This window comes from Anopheles merus, chromosome 3R (genome assembly GCF_017562075.2).
Source record: "Anopheles merus strain MAF chromosome 3R, AmerM5.1, whole genome shotgun sequence".
Lineage (NCBI taxonomy): Eukaryota > Metazoa > Arthropoda > Insecta > Diptera > Culicidae > Anopheles > Anopheles merus.
Genome location: NC_054084.1, coordinates 32,878,348 through 32,894,518, shown reverse-complemented (window position 1 = coordinate 32,894,518; position 16,171 = coordinate 32,878,348). Strand labels below are relative to the sequence as shown.

Genomic DNA, 16,171 nt, shown 5'->3' with positions numbered 1-16,171 from the left:
TACTGATTCAAGGAGTTCAAGAACCCAACAAAAACAGAGACGCTATTGTCAAGGGTAGGGGAGTGAGTGATCAAATCAAATCAATCTAAATCAAATAATTTTGCTACCAAGAAGTTGCGATCAAGACTTTTGCGACCAAGTTATTTGCAATTCTTGCGACAAACTTCTTGGTCGCAAACTTCTTGGTCGCAAACTTCTTGGGCGCTCTTGGTCGCAAACTTCTTGGCGCACAAATGTTGGTGGCAAATTTTGTTCGGATACTTGTGGTCGCAAATTCTTGTCGCAATCTTCTTGGGCGCAAATTTATTGGTCGAAAACTTCTTCAAAATTGTTGCGACCAGAGTAATAGTAGCTTAATTAATTGAATAAGAAACAGTTGGAGTTGGAAATAATAAAAGCAAATAAAAAAGAATTGATAACCCTTTAACGAAAAGAATCACTTAAGCTGCAACGACGATCACTACAACAGCAGCAACAAAAAAAGCTAAAAATGCAATTTTATATTTCCGCTGCCCAAAACTGCTAAAACGAACACACACACAGACAGGCTGGCCCTCCTAATGCGAGATGGCAGAACCATCGTTTGAAACCGTTTTAAAAAGGAATCATCGTGCATCCGAAACAAGCAAAAAAGTTGCATTTTTGACTTACCTTTTCACCCCGAGATGCACTGCTCGTGTAGAGAACATGTTGAGAAAACAGCAAGAAAATGAAATTCGCTCCGTTTTCAGTTCTGTTCTGTTCTTTCCGTTGGCTTTTTTTGCACGCAGAGAGCCACAAACGCACATCGATCAACCGTTGCTGCACTTTTGATCTGATTCTTCCCATTTCACTTCCCACCCCCCCCCCCACCCCTCTTTCTGAAATGGTTTTCATTTGTTTTCTGATTTTGATTTTTTGTTTGCTTTATTTTGTTCAGTTTTGTTCCAGATTTTTGTGTGTTTTCAATTTATTTCTGCACTTTTTTTTGCGCACTCGAGGCGAGATTTGGCTTCAATCAGAGTTACGATACCGGGCAAACGGGCTTCAGCATAAGCGTTTAAAGAGAGCAAGAGAATCGCAATCTTTCGAACGGTGCCACCACCACCACCCTCCACAGGCCCAGAACGGAAACTGCAGCGAACGTGGGAAAACCGATTACAGTTTTTGGTCGGTTGCCGGGCCTGCTTACGGTCTAAGACAAACGTAATGGGGTTTATGTTTCCTCTTTTTGGCTGGCTTTGTTTTGGGTAACTTTGTACTCCACCATCAAGCCAACGATAAGACTGACATTCAACAATGGATTGAAAGTAACAGACACACAAATAATAATAAAAACAATGATAAATGTTGTGTCTCCTTCAACGGAAGTCTAAGTGCAACAAGGCACTGGTGACCACTACCAGCTTCCCCATTTCCACAACCAGTAGGCACCGTAGTGGCCCAATTTTTAAAACCACAAAACTGCACCAACTCCACCATCACCACAACCGGCTTGACCATGGGGCTGGATGAAAAACGATGACAATAATTGCTAATAATCGGTCGGTTCCTCGCTTCCTCATTCCTAGAGCGTTATTGTTTCCCCTTTCCCCCACCACCTAAAACCACACCCGCGCGCGCGCAAAAGTGCAGCGATCCAAAACCACATGGTGCACACGTGCAGTCCATGCTGCGCACCCTACCTCCCATCTGCACGACTATCTGCGATGTTCTATATTCATCGCTTCAAAATCAGATCAGAGTCACCCCGGCGGGATAAAACACATGTGACAGTAAAGCAGAAGCGACACGCGGCATCAAAGTAGCGTAGGCGCTTGGACGTGTGTCGGTGAACGATGGTTAGCTCCTCCCAGCAGCTCCTTTGATGCACCACCGATACAAACCCAGGCAATGGATCATGTAATTATCCCTCGGCCTGGTGTAGGTAAGTAGGAAACGCTTCAAACGGTTGGCTTTTTTTCACTTCCAAACCGAACCCATTGCAGGTGCCTTCTAATTAAAGCGACAAGCGTGCGTGAACGCTCCCCCTCATTCAGTTTCTGGGTCACCGCGATGCCCTTAGCGCAAGCAGACACACTGGACTGGACCGGCGAAATGCAATAAATCGGATCACTGTTCCAATTTGCCGTGTACCGTCAACCGGTTTCCCTCCTCTCCCCTTTGGGTGGAAATCGCTCGTTATCACGTGAGTTCTCCGGCCCGATCCCAAGAGCGCGCGCGCGCTTGGTTTAAGTAGTAGCCGCTGAGAGTTGCCCGCGCGCACGCCCAAAGAACGATCGAACCGTTTGCTGTAATCAGGAGGAAATTAATTGGTTTTAAATTAGTCGCGCGATATAAAGCTTCTCCTTATCTGAAGGGCGCACGATCGAACGGGCTCGATCGAGACGCCACATGGAGTGTGTGTGAGAAAGTTGCGCTATTAAAAGAAACAGCTTTGCGCGCAGCAACTGTTTGGAATGGTGTGGTGCCTCTTTAACACTTGTTGGCACGAAAAGCTCCCTTTTAGTGGATGGGGCGGTTGGTCTACTACCTCAAAAAAATAAACATTTATTCTCCCGGTGTGGTCAGCAGCCCAACCCATTCTTCTTTAGCTGGAATGTCGTTTATCCCTTGTGTGCTAAACAAGCAGGCCGAGCGTTAAAGCGTTCAGCAAACCAAACACTCCCGAGAAGAGGAAACAGGCAAGGGTCAATTGATTTCCATTCAATGCTCTCTCTCTCCATGTCCATCCCAGCAGGCGGTGACAAATTCTTCCATTTCATTTGCTGACAAATTGAACACGATACAAACGTTCCCCTTCCGTCTATGTTCTGCTCCGTCCACTGCTCGGATAAGATCGTTTTCTTCTCCCGTATATATATATATTTTTTTGTCACCCGATCTTCACATGTCGTGCCACACATCGTACCTCTTTACGATGTTGTCATCCGTCCCCGTCTTGGGTTCGATGTGGTTACCGAGCTCGAACACCCACACACGGTGCTGTACGATGTACGATCGCATGTCCGCAAAACGGACACAATGCCGTTACTGTCAACCATCATGCTGACAGAGCAGGCGGGCTAGGAGGCGGGGTGAGATGAGTCCGGCACTGGGTAAAAGTTCAAACCACTGGGACAGGGAACAGGGATTTCCTTCCTAGATTTGCCGGCGCAGCAGATAACGGTTTCGGATGAATGGAATGGAAACAAATTGTCACGTCGTGATCAAAATCCCGGACGCTTGTCTCCGTTCCCGCCGTTCCACGATCACGTCAACGTTTGATCGAACGACATTATTGACATGAAATGGCATGCAAAAACAACAAAAAAACATCCTAGGGTGTTATAGAATTCTTGTCCCGTTGCCCTTTAAAGAGGCGCAAAACAAAATCTAGTTAAAGAATTTAGAAAAAAAAACAAAAGACTTTCGTGCGGGCAGCAAGCGACGAACCTTGCGGGCAGCAAGCGACGAACCTCTTTAGAGCACAAAAAAAGCTCCCCAAGCAAATGTCTCAAATTCAATTACACTAAGTAATTGATTTGAATTTGCGTGTAAATTGGCAATCATCATTAAATGGGGAGCTTTTTTTCTATTAGTATACAGCATCAGCTAACAAAAGAAAAGGCGCAGAACCGTTCGATACGATCAGGACAGCAACCTAAATTCTACAAATTGAGGTAATCGTGTCGTTTCAATCTCAAATCTTCAAACTGAACGGCGCCCCATTGGTCTGAGGCAGATTAAATAAGAATTATTCCGCTGCCCAGAAATAACGATCTTGCAATCCCCGATTTAGCCCACATTTTGGAGGGCACTGAAGCACTTGCTGCAGAAGAACGTACACGGTAGCAATTTTGAATTTTCTTCCCAAGCGCTTCTTCGCAACGGCCCCGCAATTTGGCCCGCCACGTCTGGTGTATTCTCTGTATGCTAAGCTTCCCGTTTTTATTTTTGAGTTCTTCCACTCGGTCTTGAGGTCAGTCGATTACGTACATGTACGTACGTGTGTACTCGATCCACCAGGTTCCCGCGCGCCCGCGCGCGCTTACACCAGAACTCCGCCTGTACTAGTGTAATCCAATTACCGCAAACAGTTTGAGCAATTTCGAAACGCCCGTCGTTGGGATAAAATCTGGCATTGGCTGAATGCGGGATAGCGGAAAAAACTGTATAAATCGCAATCGAAAGCCAGTACCACAACACGAAAAACACAGCGTCAAACATAAACATACCACGCGCGAGGGATTGGGACAGGATAGCGAGCGAGGAACGAAGGCAACGAAGAGGCAACCGTCTTCGACCTACGACCGGATGGGACGCGGACTGGGAAATCGGGCGTGAACTTCTCCTCTCTTCCAGATCGTGCGGACGTTTGGTCGATCGTGCATATCTCGTCCGATCCGATAGATAAATGTAATCAACCCCGAACCCCGTTGGTGTTCCCGCTGCTGCGGCTGTGGTGGCAGAATCGGCGGCACACTGGAAATTGAAAAACGTGCTTTAATTCAGCCCCCTCCTCCTGTACCCCCGCTGTGTGTCATCCGATCATCATCATCGCACCGAGATCCGGTGGTCGATAACTGTGTCGGACTGTGGAGTGTGTGTGTGTGTGTGTGTTTTTTTTTTCGTAAATGTGGAGTGGAAAGCTGCTCGTTTATCTGCACTTTTCAGCATGAAAAGTGTTGTTGTCGGTGGTGTAGTCGGTGGTGGTTGCGGTCAGTCCGCCTCCGGGAGGATGCTTATAATTAGTGCCAAACGGGCCCAACAGCACAAAAGCACCAAGCAAGAGAGAGGGCAACCGAGCTCCCTCCTGATGCCTCATTAGCTCACGCAACTCCCCGCTTAAATACAACCCATACCCTACACCTACCTAACAGCACCGAGCACTGCTGAGCGACTGATCATGCTAATCATGCTCAAGTGGTTCGAGTTCTACGAAAACCAGCGTACACGCTAAGCCGACCGGGTCGAATAAGTGTCCATTATCTACAGCGCCACCAGCGGCTGCTTTTATCCGTTATCCGACGCGGCTTGGCGATTGATTTTCCGTCCGATGTTGCCAGCCGCTTTTCTTTCCAGCGCACAGGGTCCAGCAGTGTGTACATTTCATGGGAATTTAATTGATTAGCTACGGGGAGATTATTGAACCGTTTCAAAAGACACTTTTTTGGAAGGGGAGAAACAGAAAAAAGATTTTAAAAAATTAGATAATTATTTTAAAAACTAAATAAACAGCGAACCAAACCGATATTTCTCTAAGTTGAATTTTAAAGGGTCGTACAATTTAGTCACAAAAGAGTAACAAAATCAACGTGTTGCTATGGAGTGTCATTGTGCCCGATTCCGATTCGGTGTTCGGAATCAATTCCGGAGCCGATTCCGATGCTGGAATCGATTCCGATTCCGGAGCCGATTCAGGAACCGACTCCGGAGCCGATTCAGGAACCGACTCCGGAGCCGATTCCGGTGTTGACACCGGAGCCGATTTCAGAGTTGACTCCGGAGCTGATTTCAGAGTTGACTCCGGAGCCGATTCCAGAGTTGACTCCGGAGCCGATTCCGAAATTGACTCCGGAGCCGATTTCCGAGTCGTCTCCGGAATCGATACCGCAATCAGAATCGGCTCCGGAATCGGAATTGACCTGGGAATCGCTATTTGCCCCGATAACGGACTCATAATTGACTCCAGCATTAGAATTAGCTCCGGAATGTGAATTTCTGAAGTTCTTGAATTGAAAAAAGAAGTTTTAGAAGCGAAAACAGTCCGGGAAACTCCACGAGAATTGATCTTTTACAAGTAAATTTTGAATTTTTGCGGTTATCAATACGTAGTATGATTCTACTCAAACGCTGGTTCAGTGGCGATACCGAAACTGACTCCGTTTGGAAGCCGATTCTAATATAGTAGCCATTTCCGATTCGAGAGCCGATTTCTAATCCACAACTGATTCCAACTCCGGAGTCGATTCCGATTCTGGAGCCGATTCCGGAATCAATTCCGGAGTCGATTCTGATTCCCGACCCGATTCTGGAATCGATTCCGAAAACTGATTCCGGATCTACTATCCTACTACTATCCAGACATACTATCCGGAATCGATTCCAGAAATCTGCGGAGCTAGCCGGAATCGATTCCGACATAAAATTCATTTTTCTCATCACTAGTTCAGATGTTCTCTTAAGATTAATGGATTCATGTAAACATTCTGGAATTGTATAGGATGATTATTGGTTCGTTTTATTGTGATTTTGTGCATCTCTTTTCTGTGCAATCCTCTTCTCTGTGTCACATCTACGTCGTGAGGTTTAACGAATGTACTGAACCCACTGAACCTACTGGAACCAAAATTACGACCCGGATCGCTCCGGGCGAAATGTTTCGACGATGAAACTAAATGTTTAAATGGTATTAAATTACCTTATGAATTTCAAATTTCATTATTAAATTCAATGAATTTAATGATTTCCCCTCATTTTACACTAATTATTCCATTTTGTTCTCAGAGAATACGTTTCGCGAATGCATCATCCCTGGTAATAACATTCCCTAATACGTAGCTATTTTCAACACATGCAATTCAATCGTGGCAACAGTATTATTTAGTACTGATATTCATACGTATCTGGTTCAACCAATCATTCAGATGAATCACCTAAGCATTCTAAGGCAAAATGTTCGACAGAGATTCATTCGCTCAAGCAACAAACCCTTTTCTACTGTTATTTATATTATATAGCTCAACAAAGCATTCAGAAGGATCATCTAAGTACTCTAAGACAAAGATTCTGGATGCAAGTGTTGTAATTCCAATATACCCGTGCATTTCCTACAGTACAGGAAACTTTCCGACACGTACACCAGGGATAAGGAGAGCTCATAACATCGCATCTTCCCGCACACATCATAGGATGGATACCGGCTATGCTTACGGTTTAAGTCAGTTTGCAGTTCTCTCATGATCTTTAATGCTAACTTCCGGTTACGGGTTGCTAAGGTTTCGTAAATCCCTTCCTGTTGAATATGACTTATCAAAGTAAAATCACCTCCATATTGGAATGATAGTTCCTTGAATGTACGATAATTGTGCGTACATGCTTCACACGAACATTGAAAGTTGAACAGCAATTGAATAACCCTTTGTCTCAGTACCCGATCATCATCGAGGTGGTGCAATCTGAAAGCATGCGAAAAAAAAGTACTCGTATACTGGGGTTCGGAGCATATTGGTGGTTCAAGCAGTTAGCACTATGCTTCAACTGATTAGGGGAATCGTGCAACCATACGGTGGAACTATGCCATTTTACAATGGAGTTTGGTAACCGTTCCTGTAATTGTAAACAATAAATTAGCTTACCCGTAACTATCGAACAGTTGGCAATCCTTGTCGATCGGGCGGATAACGATCATAGCGCAGCGACCGTCGGCCAAATAAAGCCGCCGTACGTTCGAGGCACAGGAATGGTTCAACATGCTGACCGACGGATAGCAAGCCGCACCATATAGTTTATATTCGAAATATTTCTCCTGCGGTTGACCCTCGTAAAAGGATAACAACTGATGATTACATCGAATGGTTTGCACATGACGAAGGATCAGATCGAACAAAAACTTATCCATTTTAGGGCTTGCTTTGCACTTTGGTCCCAGCTCAATCCTTTCCACCATAGCTTTATGCAGTAGAATCGCAACAAGGATTTGGTACGTATGATCGACCAAACCTCGTCGTTCTTGATTGGTTGGCAGCACGTGCACCGTGTTGTACACGTCCTTCGGTGTGGCCGTCCTCCAGTCCATCGTGAATCCGTTCACCCGGGACTCGTCCAGCGCATCCAGATGGTTTTGCAATGCCACTAGGTCACCATCAAAGATACTGATTGCAGTGGCAGTCGCGCGTAAAGCAGTCGCTGGAAATCTTCCACAAACACTGTACGCATCTCGCATGACGCCACACTCATACCGATGGTACTGGTCGTACGCCTTACTCAAACATTCCGCCGAACAGTACATCACCCAGGTACACCCTTCACACGGTATCAGGGTGAATGGGCGCTCGGCGTGACAAAAATCACACCGCACATAGCGGCAATCTTCCTGCAGCGTTTTCACGAACGGCGTGTCCAGCATCATCACATCGCCCACCTTCAGCCGGCGAGTGGTGACCACATGCCGTCCGTACTGTTCGTTCTGTTGCAGTTGCAGACAGTTGGCCACATGCGGCATGTGCTCGTGGCCCGGGTAGCTAAGCCGTAGTTCTTCCTTCGGTTCCTCTTCCATCCGTTCAGCATCCTGCTTCAAGGCCTTGGCCAACGCTTTCTTAGCTACGGCTTCTCGCTGATTCAGCTTTTCCGCCAACCGTGCCGGATAGTTGGACTCGCGAGCTAGCCGGATGTTCTCCAAACACTCCTCGTACCGGTGCAACTGCAGGCAAACTATCGATCGGTTGGCATAGGCTAGGGACCGTTCCTCCGAATTTGCTTGCGTGTCCGAAAGACTCTCGTTGTACAACACAATAGCTTCGTTCAACCGTTTCACACTCTTGTCTAGCATTTTGTTTCCCCTGATGCGAGAGCAGACCGCAAGGTTCGTGTTCTTTGTATCGTAATAATGTTTTTCCAGATTGGGATGGATAACGCTGCTAAGACAATTTCTTACTATCTCAGCGATCATCTCTACCGATTGTGTCGCATTGGGATTGTTTATAATCGCACTTTGTAAAGAACTTCCAAGCGTTTTATGCCATAGAGTTTCGAACTGCACAGTCAATGACCATTCTTCCTTTTGATAGAATATATTCAAATCAATAAAATGCATTTCCGAGTTCGCATGATAGCGGGGACTGTATACGCTTGGAAAGGCCATGATAGCAACTAACAAATGAAATGTGGCTTTTTTCAACAATTGTGCAAAGGCACCTCGTGGACGACACACTGGCCTACTAGGTTAAGGAGTTTTAGACACTGAAAATGTCGGGTGGTGAAACCAAATACAGGCTGTCCCCGAGATACACGGTTAATGGGGACCGAAAAGGGCCGCAAAATACCGCGTATCTCGAATTTCCGCGTAAGTCGAATCTCGTAATTTGCAGGCAAAATATCACTAATATTCGTGTAATTTTGCAAGTTTTTGCAAGGGGTGGTTTTAGACACCAAATAAATTTTTTGATATGTTTCTACTCAATTGAACATTTTTAAACCTTTTGAAACGGTATTTTACATTCTATGGATTTCTCACATCAGTACAATTTGCTCAAAGAACTGTCAAATTTGGAAAACCGCGTATCTCCGAATCCGCGTATAAGAGTACCGTGTATCTCGGGGACCGCCTGTACATACACTTCCCCCAGTAGACCACCTTAACACGAAACAACTTAACAGTAAACAAGAGCGAAACAAGCCATCAACAGTAAATGCTAAATGTGCAGAGATATGCAAGCAATATGATGCCACTAAATTGTAATAAACACACTTGTCGCCTGAACAACAACCTATTATTCGTGCGCACATTATCAAAAAGGAATCTTCTTCAACTTCTTTAAGGCGATAGTGTAGCCCTCGTATGTTGTTTTTTGCGAAATAATCAGAGGTTTGTCTATCTCGTTCTATTCCGCTTTATATCCTCTTTCTGTCGTGCTTTGTTTTGCCTTCAGTGTATATCCTCTGGTTGAGGTATCTCAGAGGTTCGTATGTCATGCTTTTGTTTCAACCGCTATCTCAATTACCAAATTTACACCAAATTCTACTCCAGATGCCGACCGGATACCGGGAGTGTGATTTTAATTTTCAATTCGAAATCACTTTTTAAATGAAAATGGTAGCAACCTATTTTTTTCTAAATTCCCAATTTTGCCACTAAAGTAAATAAGACAAATACCATAATCTTTACACTCAATTTGAAATTTTCAAATCATGTACATTAAAAAAATATTAAATTTTTGATAAGAAAAAGTTCAATTTCCCGAACAAAATGTATGGGATACCCGTAGATCATAGAGTTCAAGGTATTAATTTGGCCATTCAGACAACGGTTAACTGTGAGCAGCATTGCCTACCTGTCTCTTAATTGTGTCCACATTGGGAAATTACTCAAAAAGCCCTGTAAACATCCATCTTATTCATTTCGTAGCAAATAGTCCGCAGCAACAGAAAGCTTTTCGAATGCATCATCTATGATAATAACGTCCACCTAATAATAAGCTTCGAAGAATTCATTCAATGTATTCACCACTTTTTCCGCATAAGTTCAACAAATGCAATTCGTTCGTTCGAACGGTATATCCTTTGGTACCGGTGTTCCTATTATCTAGTTCAGCTTGGCAGTACATATTCACAGCTCTATATGCTCAGCCATTACGTCTAATGCAAGTGTTCGAATGTAAAACCATGTCTACCGTGTTATCTCCTATCAATGAAACGCACCCGCATTCTCTGGGCTTACGGGTTGCAGTACTCCCAGTACTTGTAGCTCTCGGACGTATACTGATACGCAACAAAAAGGCTAAAGTCGTAATTAAACATTCTCAACATTATTTCGCCCGCCGGATATCGACGTGCCCTACGGTTTAGATCCGTTTGCAGCTTAGCCTTCACCTCTAGTGCCAGCTTCGGGTCATGCGTTTCCAAAACTTCCTCAAACGAGCACAGTTCCATCGCATCGGCCATAGGCATAGGTGCTCTTGACTGCTGGTTAACTATTTGATTTAGTGTCGGATAATTCGATGCACAGGCTTCACAGGAGCATTCAAAGTTGAACATTACGAACGTGCCTTTTTGTCTGTGTGACCGTTCAAACGAAAAGTGATGCAACCTGAAAGCATACGAAATTTACATTAAATATGCGTAACAAAAAAACGTTATTTTTCCTTACACTCTCCGCTTACCCGTAACTATCGAACAGCTGTTCACCCGGCCCGATCGGGCGAATAACGATCATAGCGCAGCGGCCGTCGCGCAAAATAAGCCGCCGTACGTTCGAGGCACAGGAATGGTTAAACATGCTGACCAACGGATAGCAAGCCGTTCCGTATTCTTTCGCCTGGAACCGCTGCCTGTCCGGGCGGTGCTCGTAGAAGGACAAAAATTGCCGATTTATTCGTATCACTTGCACGTGGCGAAGGATCAAATCGAACAGCAGCTTGCCTATGCTGGGCTTTGCCCGGCTCCGCGGTCCCAGCTCAGTCCTTTCCAGCATGAGCTTGTGTATAATGATCGCCAGGTATACCATGAACACCAGCTGCATAAACGGTCGGCGCTCTTGGTTAGTCGACAGCACGTGCACCGTGTTGTACACATCCTTTGGTGTGGCCGTTCGCCAGTCCATCGTGAATCCGTTCACCTGCGGCTCATCCAGCTCGTCCAGATACGCTTGCAGTGCGTCCGGATCGTCATCGAACGTGCCGAACGCGGAGGCTACGGTGCGTACTGCCGTCATGGGACATTTTCCCGCCACTCGCCACAGATCCCGCATGACGCCACACTCATACCGATGGTACTGGCTGTACGCCTTGCCCAAACATTCCGCCGAACAGTACATCACCCAGGTACACCCTTCACACGGTATCAGGGTGAATGGGCGCTCGGCGTGACAAAAATCACACCGCACATGCCGGAGCGGATCGTGCAGCGTTTTCACGAACGGCGTGTCCAGCATCACCACATCGCCCACCTTCAGCCGGCGAGTGGTGACCACATGCCGTCCGTACTGTTCGTTCTGTTGCAGCTGCAGACAGTTGGCCACGTGTGGCATGTGCTCGTGGCCCGGGTAGCTCAACGGCAGTTCTGGCTTCAGATCATCTTTCTTCTTCTTCTTCTTCTTTTCGTTGCTCTTTGCCAACTCTTCTTTCGCTTGTTCCTCTCGTTTGTCCAGCTTGTCCGCCAACCGGGCCGGATAGTTGGCCTCGCGAGCTAGCCGGATGTTCGCCAAACACTCCTCGTACCGGTGCATCTGCAGACACACTACCGATCGGTTGGCATAGGCTAGCGATCGCTCCGTCGATCCAGGCTTCGTGTACGTGATGCTTTCGTTGTACAACTTCACAGCTTCGTACAGGCGCTTCACTTTCGGGTCAACCATTTTGTTCCCTTCGGTGCGCAGCTTCGCCGCTTGCTCATCGTACTTCACCTCGTTGTGCAATTGCAGGAATTCTCGATACGGAACTCGCAAAGGCATTGCTCCACTATCCGAGCGATTATCTGTACCGAATGTTCCGCATGAGGATTGTGTCTAATCGCAATGTCCAAAGCAGGTTCGAGCGAACCGGTCCACAGTTCTTCGAACAGGTGGGTCGTACAGTGTTCCTCCCGCTGCAGAGCGTCCAATACTTCCTGATCGAGGACATTCATTGCGGCTTCGCTCAAAACGATCGCACACAATATGGTGTAATTCGAGGTGTGTATTTATGGCTGTTAATTAGCACAAAAACAATTGTAGCGGCTTCCAAATCTCTGCACAAGCAGAGGCTAACGATGCAAGGATAAAACGCGGATTGCTTTGAGCTGTTCGTGCGAATCCGGACACAATGCAACTGATTATTTGACAGATAAAAAGCCGCGCAAAACAAATCCGCGTATCCCCCAGCTGACAAGCTTAATACGAACATAGCGGAATGAGCTATCGCTGAATTATTATTTTGCGAATAAAGTACAGTAGAGCGTCGATTATTCGGGCAGTTCGGGACCGGACAGTTGCCGGTTAATCGATTTGCACGGATAATGGTCCAAGAAGTGTAAAAGTCAATAAATCAATAACCATAACCAATTAAAAAAATATCAAATTCATGAAGGAAAATCAAATAGAAATTAAAAAAAAATACAAAAAATAGCATAGAAAGACAAAAATAAATTGAAAACAAAATAAAAAAATAACCATGACCAAATGACAACTGTCAGGTTAAAATAAAGAGTGGGTAAAACTCTGAATACATTTGAAACGTCAGATGTAGAAGGATACATCCTCACTCGCCGAAGAAGAAAAAGAAGAAGAATAACCATAGGTTTAACAACTGTTCATGAACAAAAATGAATTTCGAAAATACCACTAGATACTACTGAGCTGCACAAAAAACTGGTTGCCCACTTGACTATCGCTGTAAATGTTCGCTGTACGTTTGAACAGCTGTCACGTTTATGCGCACGGTTAAGCCACCCACCGGTTAATCCGCCCCCGGATAATCGATGTTCTACTGTATTGATAATTCTGTCATGGACTTAATTAATTAATTTATTTATTTAGAGTATTTATATATGTATGGCCAGTATTGTGACCGAAACACATCTTAATTATTTATATATTACCTAATCCTAGCATAAAGTAGCAGAAAATCGTTTTTAGAGCGCATTGAAAGCATTGAAGAGCTGAAGTCAAAGTCATTCATTGATGTTACCCAAATAGCCAAAATTGCTTAAGCAGCTTATTTTGGCACGCTAAAGATCGCTGCTCTAATTCGCCTTTTGCAGTGGATAAACAGCATCAAAGTTCTATGTGGGTCTTTCAAACAGCGCCTAAGCAGCTTCCTTATGCCACGATGCCAGGGATTATTTTTCTTTTTGTTTTATTTTCAAGCAAGTGTCATCGATGAAATAAACAACAAGATTTGTTTCGTTTAAACACAAATGTATATTTTTAAATCCTTTGTATTGATGAATTACACAAAATTTTACACAAATTACTGATAATTCACAATCACTTCACTCAATATTCATTCTTCAATTAACGAATCTAACTTGTGCAGCAGCAATGAGATTATTGCCGGCGTCCGTTTTTGACACTTTGACAAGAGCCACCTTGAACCGATGTCATGCATTAAAAAGCTATAAAGTTCCACCAAGTTCAGTACCCTTTCTTAACAAGCCTTCAAGTTCCATCATGAACCCTACACATAGTGCTAATCAGCCGCAAAGTTCCAAAGAGTACCATGTGCCTGTTAAAAAGCTCCATACCCAAGCGCCACAGATTAAGCTTAAACGACTGGAAAATTGAATATCCATATAAAAAAATGAAAGCTCCACAGCTTCATTGGTTTGATCAATAGATGGCGTATTACAACTCATCATATTGCTATCCTGTTCTTGCAATGTGTTTCGACAAGTTTCATCTTATCATGACCTATATAGCCTTATAACTTTCTGAGCAAAAATCTATGTGAATGGTCGTGTGGTCAGATACGTGGGTATCAACACCAACGACCATAACTCAATTCTCACTTGCTACAGTACTGGTGGTGTCCGTTGGAGTTTAGTAATTAAACAATTGTATCGCCGTTCTAGTTCTAGCGATGCATAACTTCAATGCGAAACCATACAACAGTACAGAGGAAATGAGAAAGCTCTCCTCCAAGCGATGAAGCTCAACTGGTTGGGGTATCCCACCAACAGAGAGCGCCACCAGCTTTTTTGCTATTTTTAGAATGAATGAGTTGTTTGCCGTCTGCTAAACGAAGTCTTTCTATATTCCGTTTAGGTAGAGGACTTGAGTCGTTTAGAAGCCGTTTAGTGGTCGTTTAGTGGATTTGTGGCACTTGGGTAGTTCCACAAAGTACCGTCTATCTCTTAATCGGCCACAAAGTACGACATCGGAACGATTTTTCGTTATACAGCCCTAAATCAGCTATAAAGTACGAGCTGGCTATTTGGGTAATAACAGTAATTAGTAAGGACTGCAAAGCTTTTTTTATACATTCAACATTGTAATACGACAATCAAAGCTTATCCATTTCACTGCGAAATTTGGAAAACAGCTACCATGAGAAAATGTTGCAAATATCATCTCACAAACGAGCCTATTTATGGCAGCCAATTATAGAAATCTGCTTATATCGATCATCCACCGTTGGAATTTGGTGGCGATGAGAAAAAGGAAACAAAAAATGCGCCAACACACATAACAGCGCATTGGCAAACGGCCGTTACTCCGCTTCCAGCTCGCTTGTAAATGATTTTCACCGACCATTTCCATGAACCATATCATCCCTTGAACATCAAAAGCGGGCCCGCCGAGAATGGTGCAATCGTGCAATTCACCAAGGAGTGATGATTTCGTTTTTACTGTTCTAATGGGCCACACAAACGCGTGCGAAAATGGTAAACGCTTTCTCTTCCGCCTAACGTTTAGCAGTGCTGACAATTTAACGGTCATAACGCAACAGAACTGACTCTATAGCCTCTCTGCCCATATCGATTGCCCCATAGTAATCAATTATAAAGTTTAAAATTTGTTTTCGTTGTTGGAATTGCAAAAAATAGCAGAAAAGGAAAACAAGGGAGAAATCCACAATCATTAAGATTGGAGGGAGGCAAATTTGAATATCTGATTGCCCTGAAACTGGAAGCGATCGTTATGACTGGATGATGATTCCAAACACGTTTCCGAACGCGTCTGGCGCAGCTGTAGCCTGAGTCAGTAGGTTTTGATATCGGACAGCCCAAAAAAAGCAACTTCTGGTTTCGTTGCGAAAATGACCAATTATCAGCTCATTATTATGGTTGGCTTCATGTGATCTGCACCATGCCGAAGACGGACGGGTCTACGGGAAGGGACCCTTTCCCATCGAGCGAAAATCGATCGCACAACTCATCTCTGGGCAGCCATAATGGGCACCCTATTTTCCGACCAGATGCTACAAATTATTCACCAAACCACCACTCCTGTCTAGAACGGTGCGCGCACTGCGGAAGAATCGGGCAGAAAATTCACGATCAAAGATTAGGCAAGCCAGTGTGCCACCCTTCCCCTGCTTGGACCCCTGAACTTTGGCGCTGTGCAGGCGAAACAAGCCACAAATTATGACCGGAGTTGGGAGATGGTGAGATGATTAGAGGAGGAAGAACATTTCCGTCCCGATAAACTGCCGCTGGTTGGGGGTGTGTGTGGGCGCACGATTTGCTCACCTTTCCCATAGTCTGCCAATCTTAAGTGCCGCCACTTGCTGCATAATCAAATCCACTGCGACTGATCTTATCATCATCGGCCAGCATAATAATGTGGTCCTCTCCTTCTTATCCTCCACTTGGAGTTTTCCGCTATTTTTGTAACTTCACTCCGTTTCGCACGTCGGTTCACACGTCGGTTAATCGGTTCTTCCACAACCCACGCCGTTTTTCACCTACCCCTGCTGAAAGCGACATGAACTCTGCGTCCTCCCTTTCTCTCTCGCTCTTCAAACTTTTTTGTTGCGCGCAAACCACACGCACGAACCCTACAATCATAACAAAA

The 16,171-nt window shown here is 44.8% G+C and overlaps 2 protein-coding genes across 6 annotated transcripts; both read right to left on the bottom strand.

Annotated features, from left to right (window-relative positions):
* Positions 1-4,193: 4,193 nt before the first annotated feature.
* LOC121597912 (SET and MYND domain-containing protein 4-like) lies at positions 4,194-8,942 on the bottom strand. 5 transcript variants are annotated; one of them, XM_041924222.1, is made up of 4 exons: positions 7,320-8,941; positions 6,895-7,139; positions 4,835-5,126; positions 4,194-4,443 (listed from the first exon to the last, which is right to left on the bottom strand). In XM_041924222.1, the coding sequence occupies exons 1-3, from the start codon at positions 8,822-8,824 to the stop codon at positions 5,104-5,106; spliced, it is 1,773 nt and encodes a 590-aa protein (XP_041780156.1). In that variant the 5' UTR covers positions 8,825-8,941; the 3' UTR covers positions 4,194-4,443; positions 4,835-5,103. The 5 variants fall into 5 exon arrangements, with proteins under 5 accessions (XP_041780156.1, XP_041780158.1, XP_041780159.1 ...); XM_041924224.1 differs by having other exon boundaries at positions 7,009-7,139; positions 7,320-8,940; XM_041924225.1 differs by lacking the exon at positions 6,895-7,139 and having other exon boundaries at positions 7,320-8,942.
* A 1,212-nt stretch (positions 8,943-10,154) lies between these two features.
* Positions 10,155-12,303, bottom strand: LOC121595623 (SET and MYND domain-containing protein 4-like). Its single transcript, XM_041919714.1, has 3 exons — positions 12,252-12,303; positions 10,842-12,153; positions 10,155-10,768 (listed from the first exon to the last, which is right to left on the bottom strand). Exons 1-3 carry the CDS (start codon positions 12,301-12,303, stop codon positions 10,396-10,398), a joined length of 1,737 nt encoding a protein of 578 aa, XP_041775648.1. The 3' UTR covers positions 10,155-10,395.
* Between the last annotated feature and the right edge of the window lie 3,868 nt (positions 12,304-16,171).

Coding starts and splice junctions, on each gene's coding strand:
- LOC121597912 (XM_041924221.1), bottom strand. CDS start 8,824: ATGGCCTTTCCAAGCGTATACAGTCCCCGCTATCATGCGAACTCGGAA. Junction 7,140..7,319: donor CAACTGTTCGATAGTTACGG/GTAAGCTAATTT, acceptor GCATGCTTTCAG/ATTGCACCACCTCGATGATG.
- LOC121595623 (XM_041919714.1), bottom strand. CDS start 12,303: ATGAATGTCCTCGATCAGGAAGTATTGGACGCTCTGCAGCGGGAGGAA. Junction 12,154..12,251: donor TCTGCAGCGGGAGGAACACT/GTACGACCCACC, acceptor CATTCGGTACAG/ATAATCGCTCGGATAGTGGA. Junction 10,769..10,841: donor CAGCTGTTCGATAGTTACGG/GTAAGCGGAGAG, acceptor GTATGCTTTCAG/GTTGCATCACTTTTCGTTTG.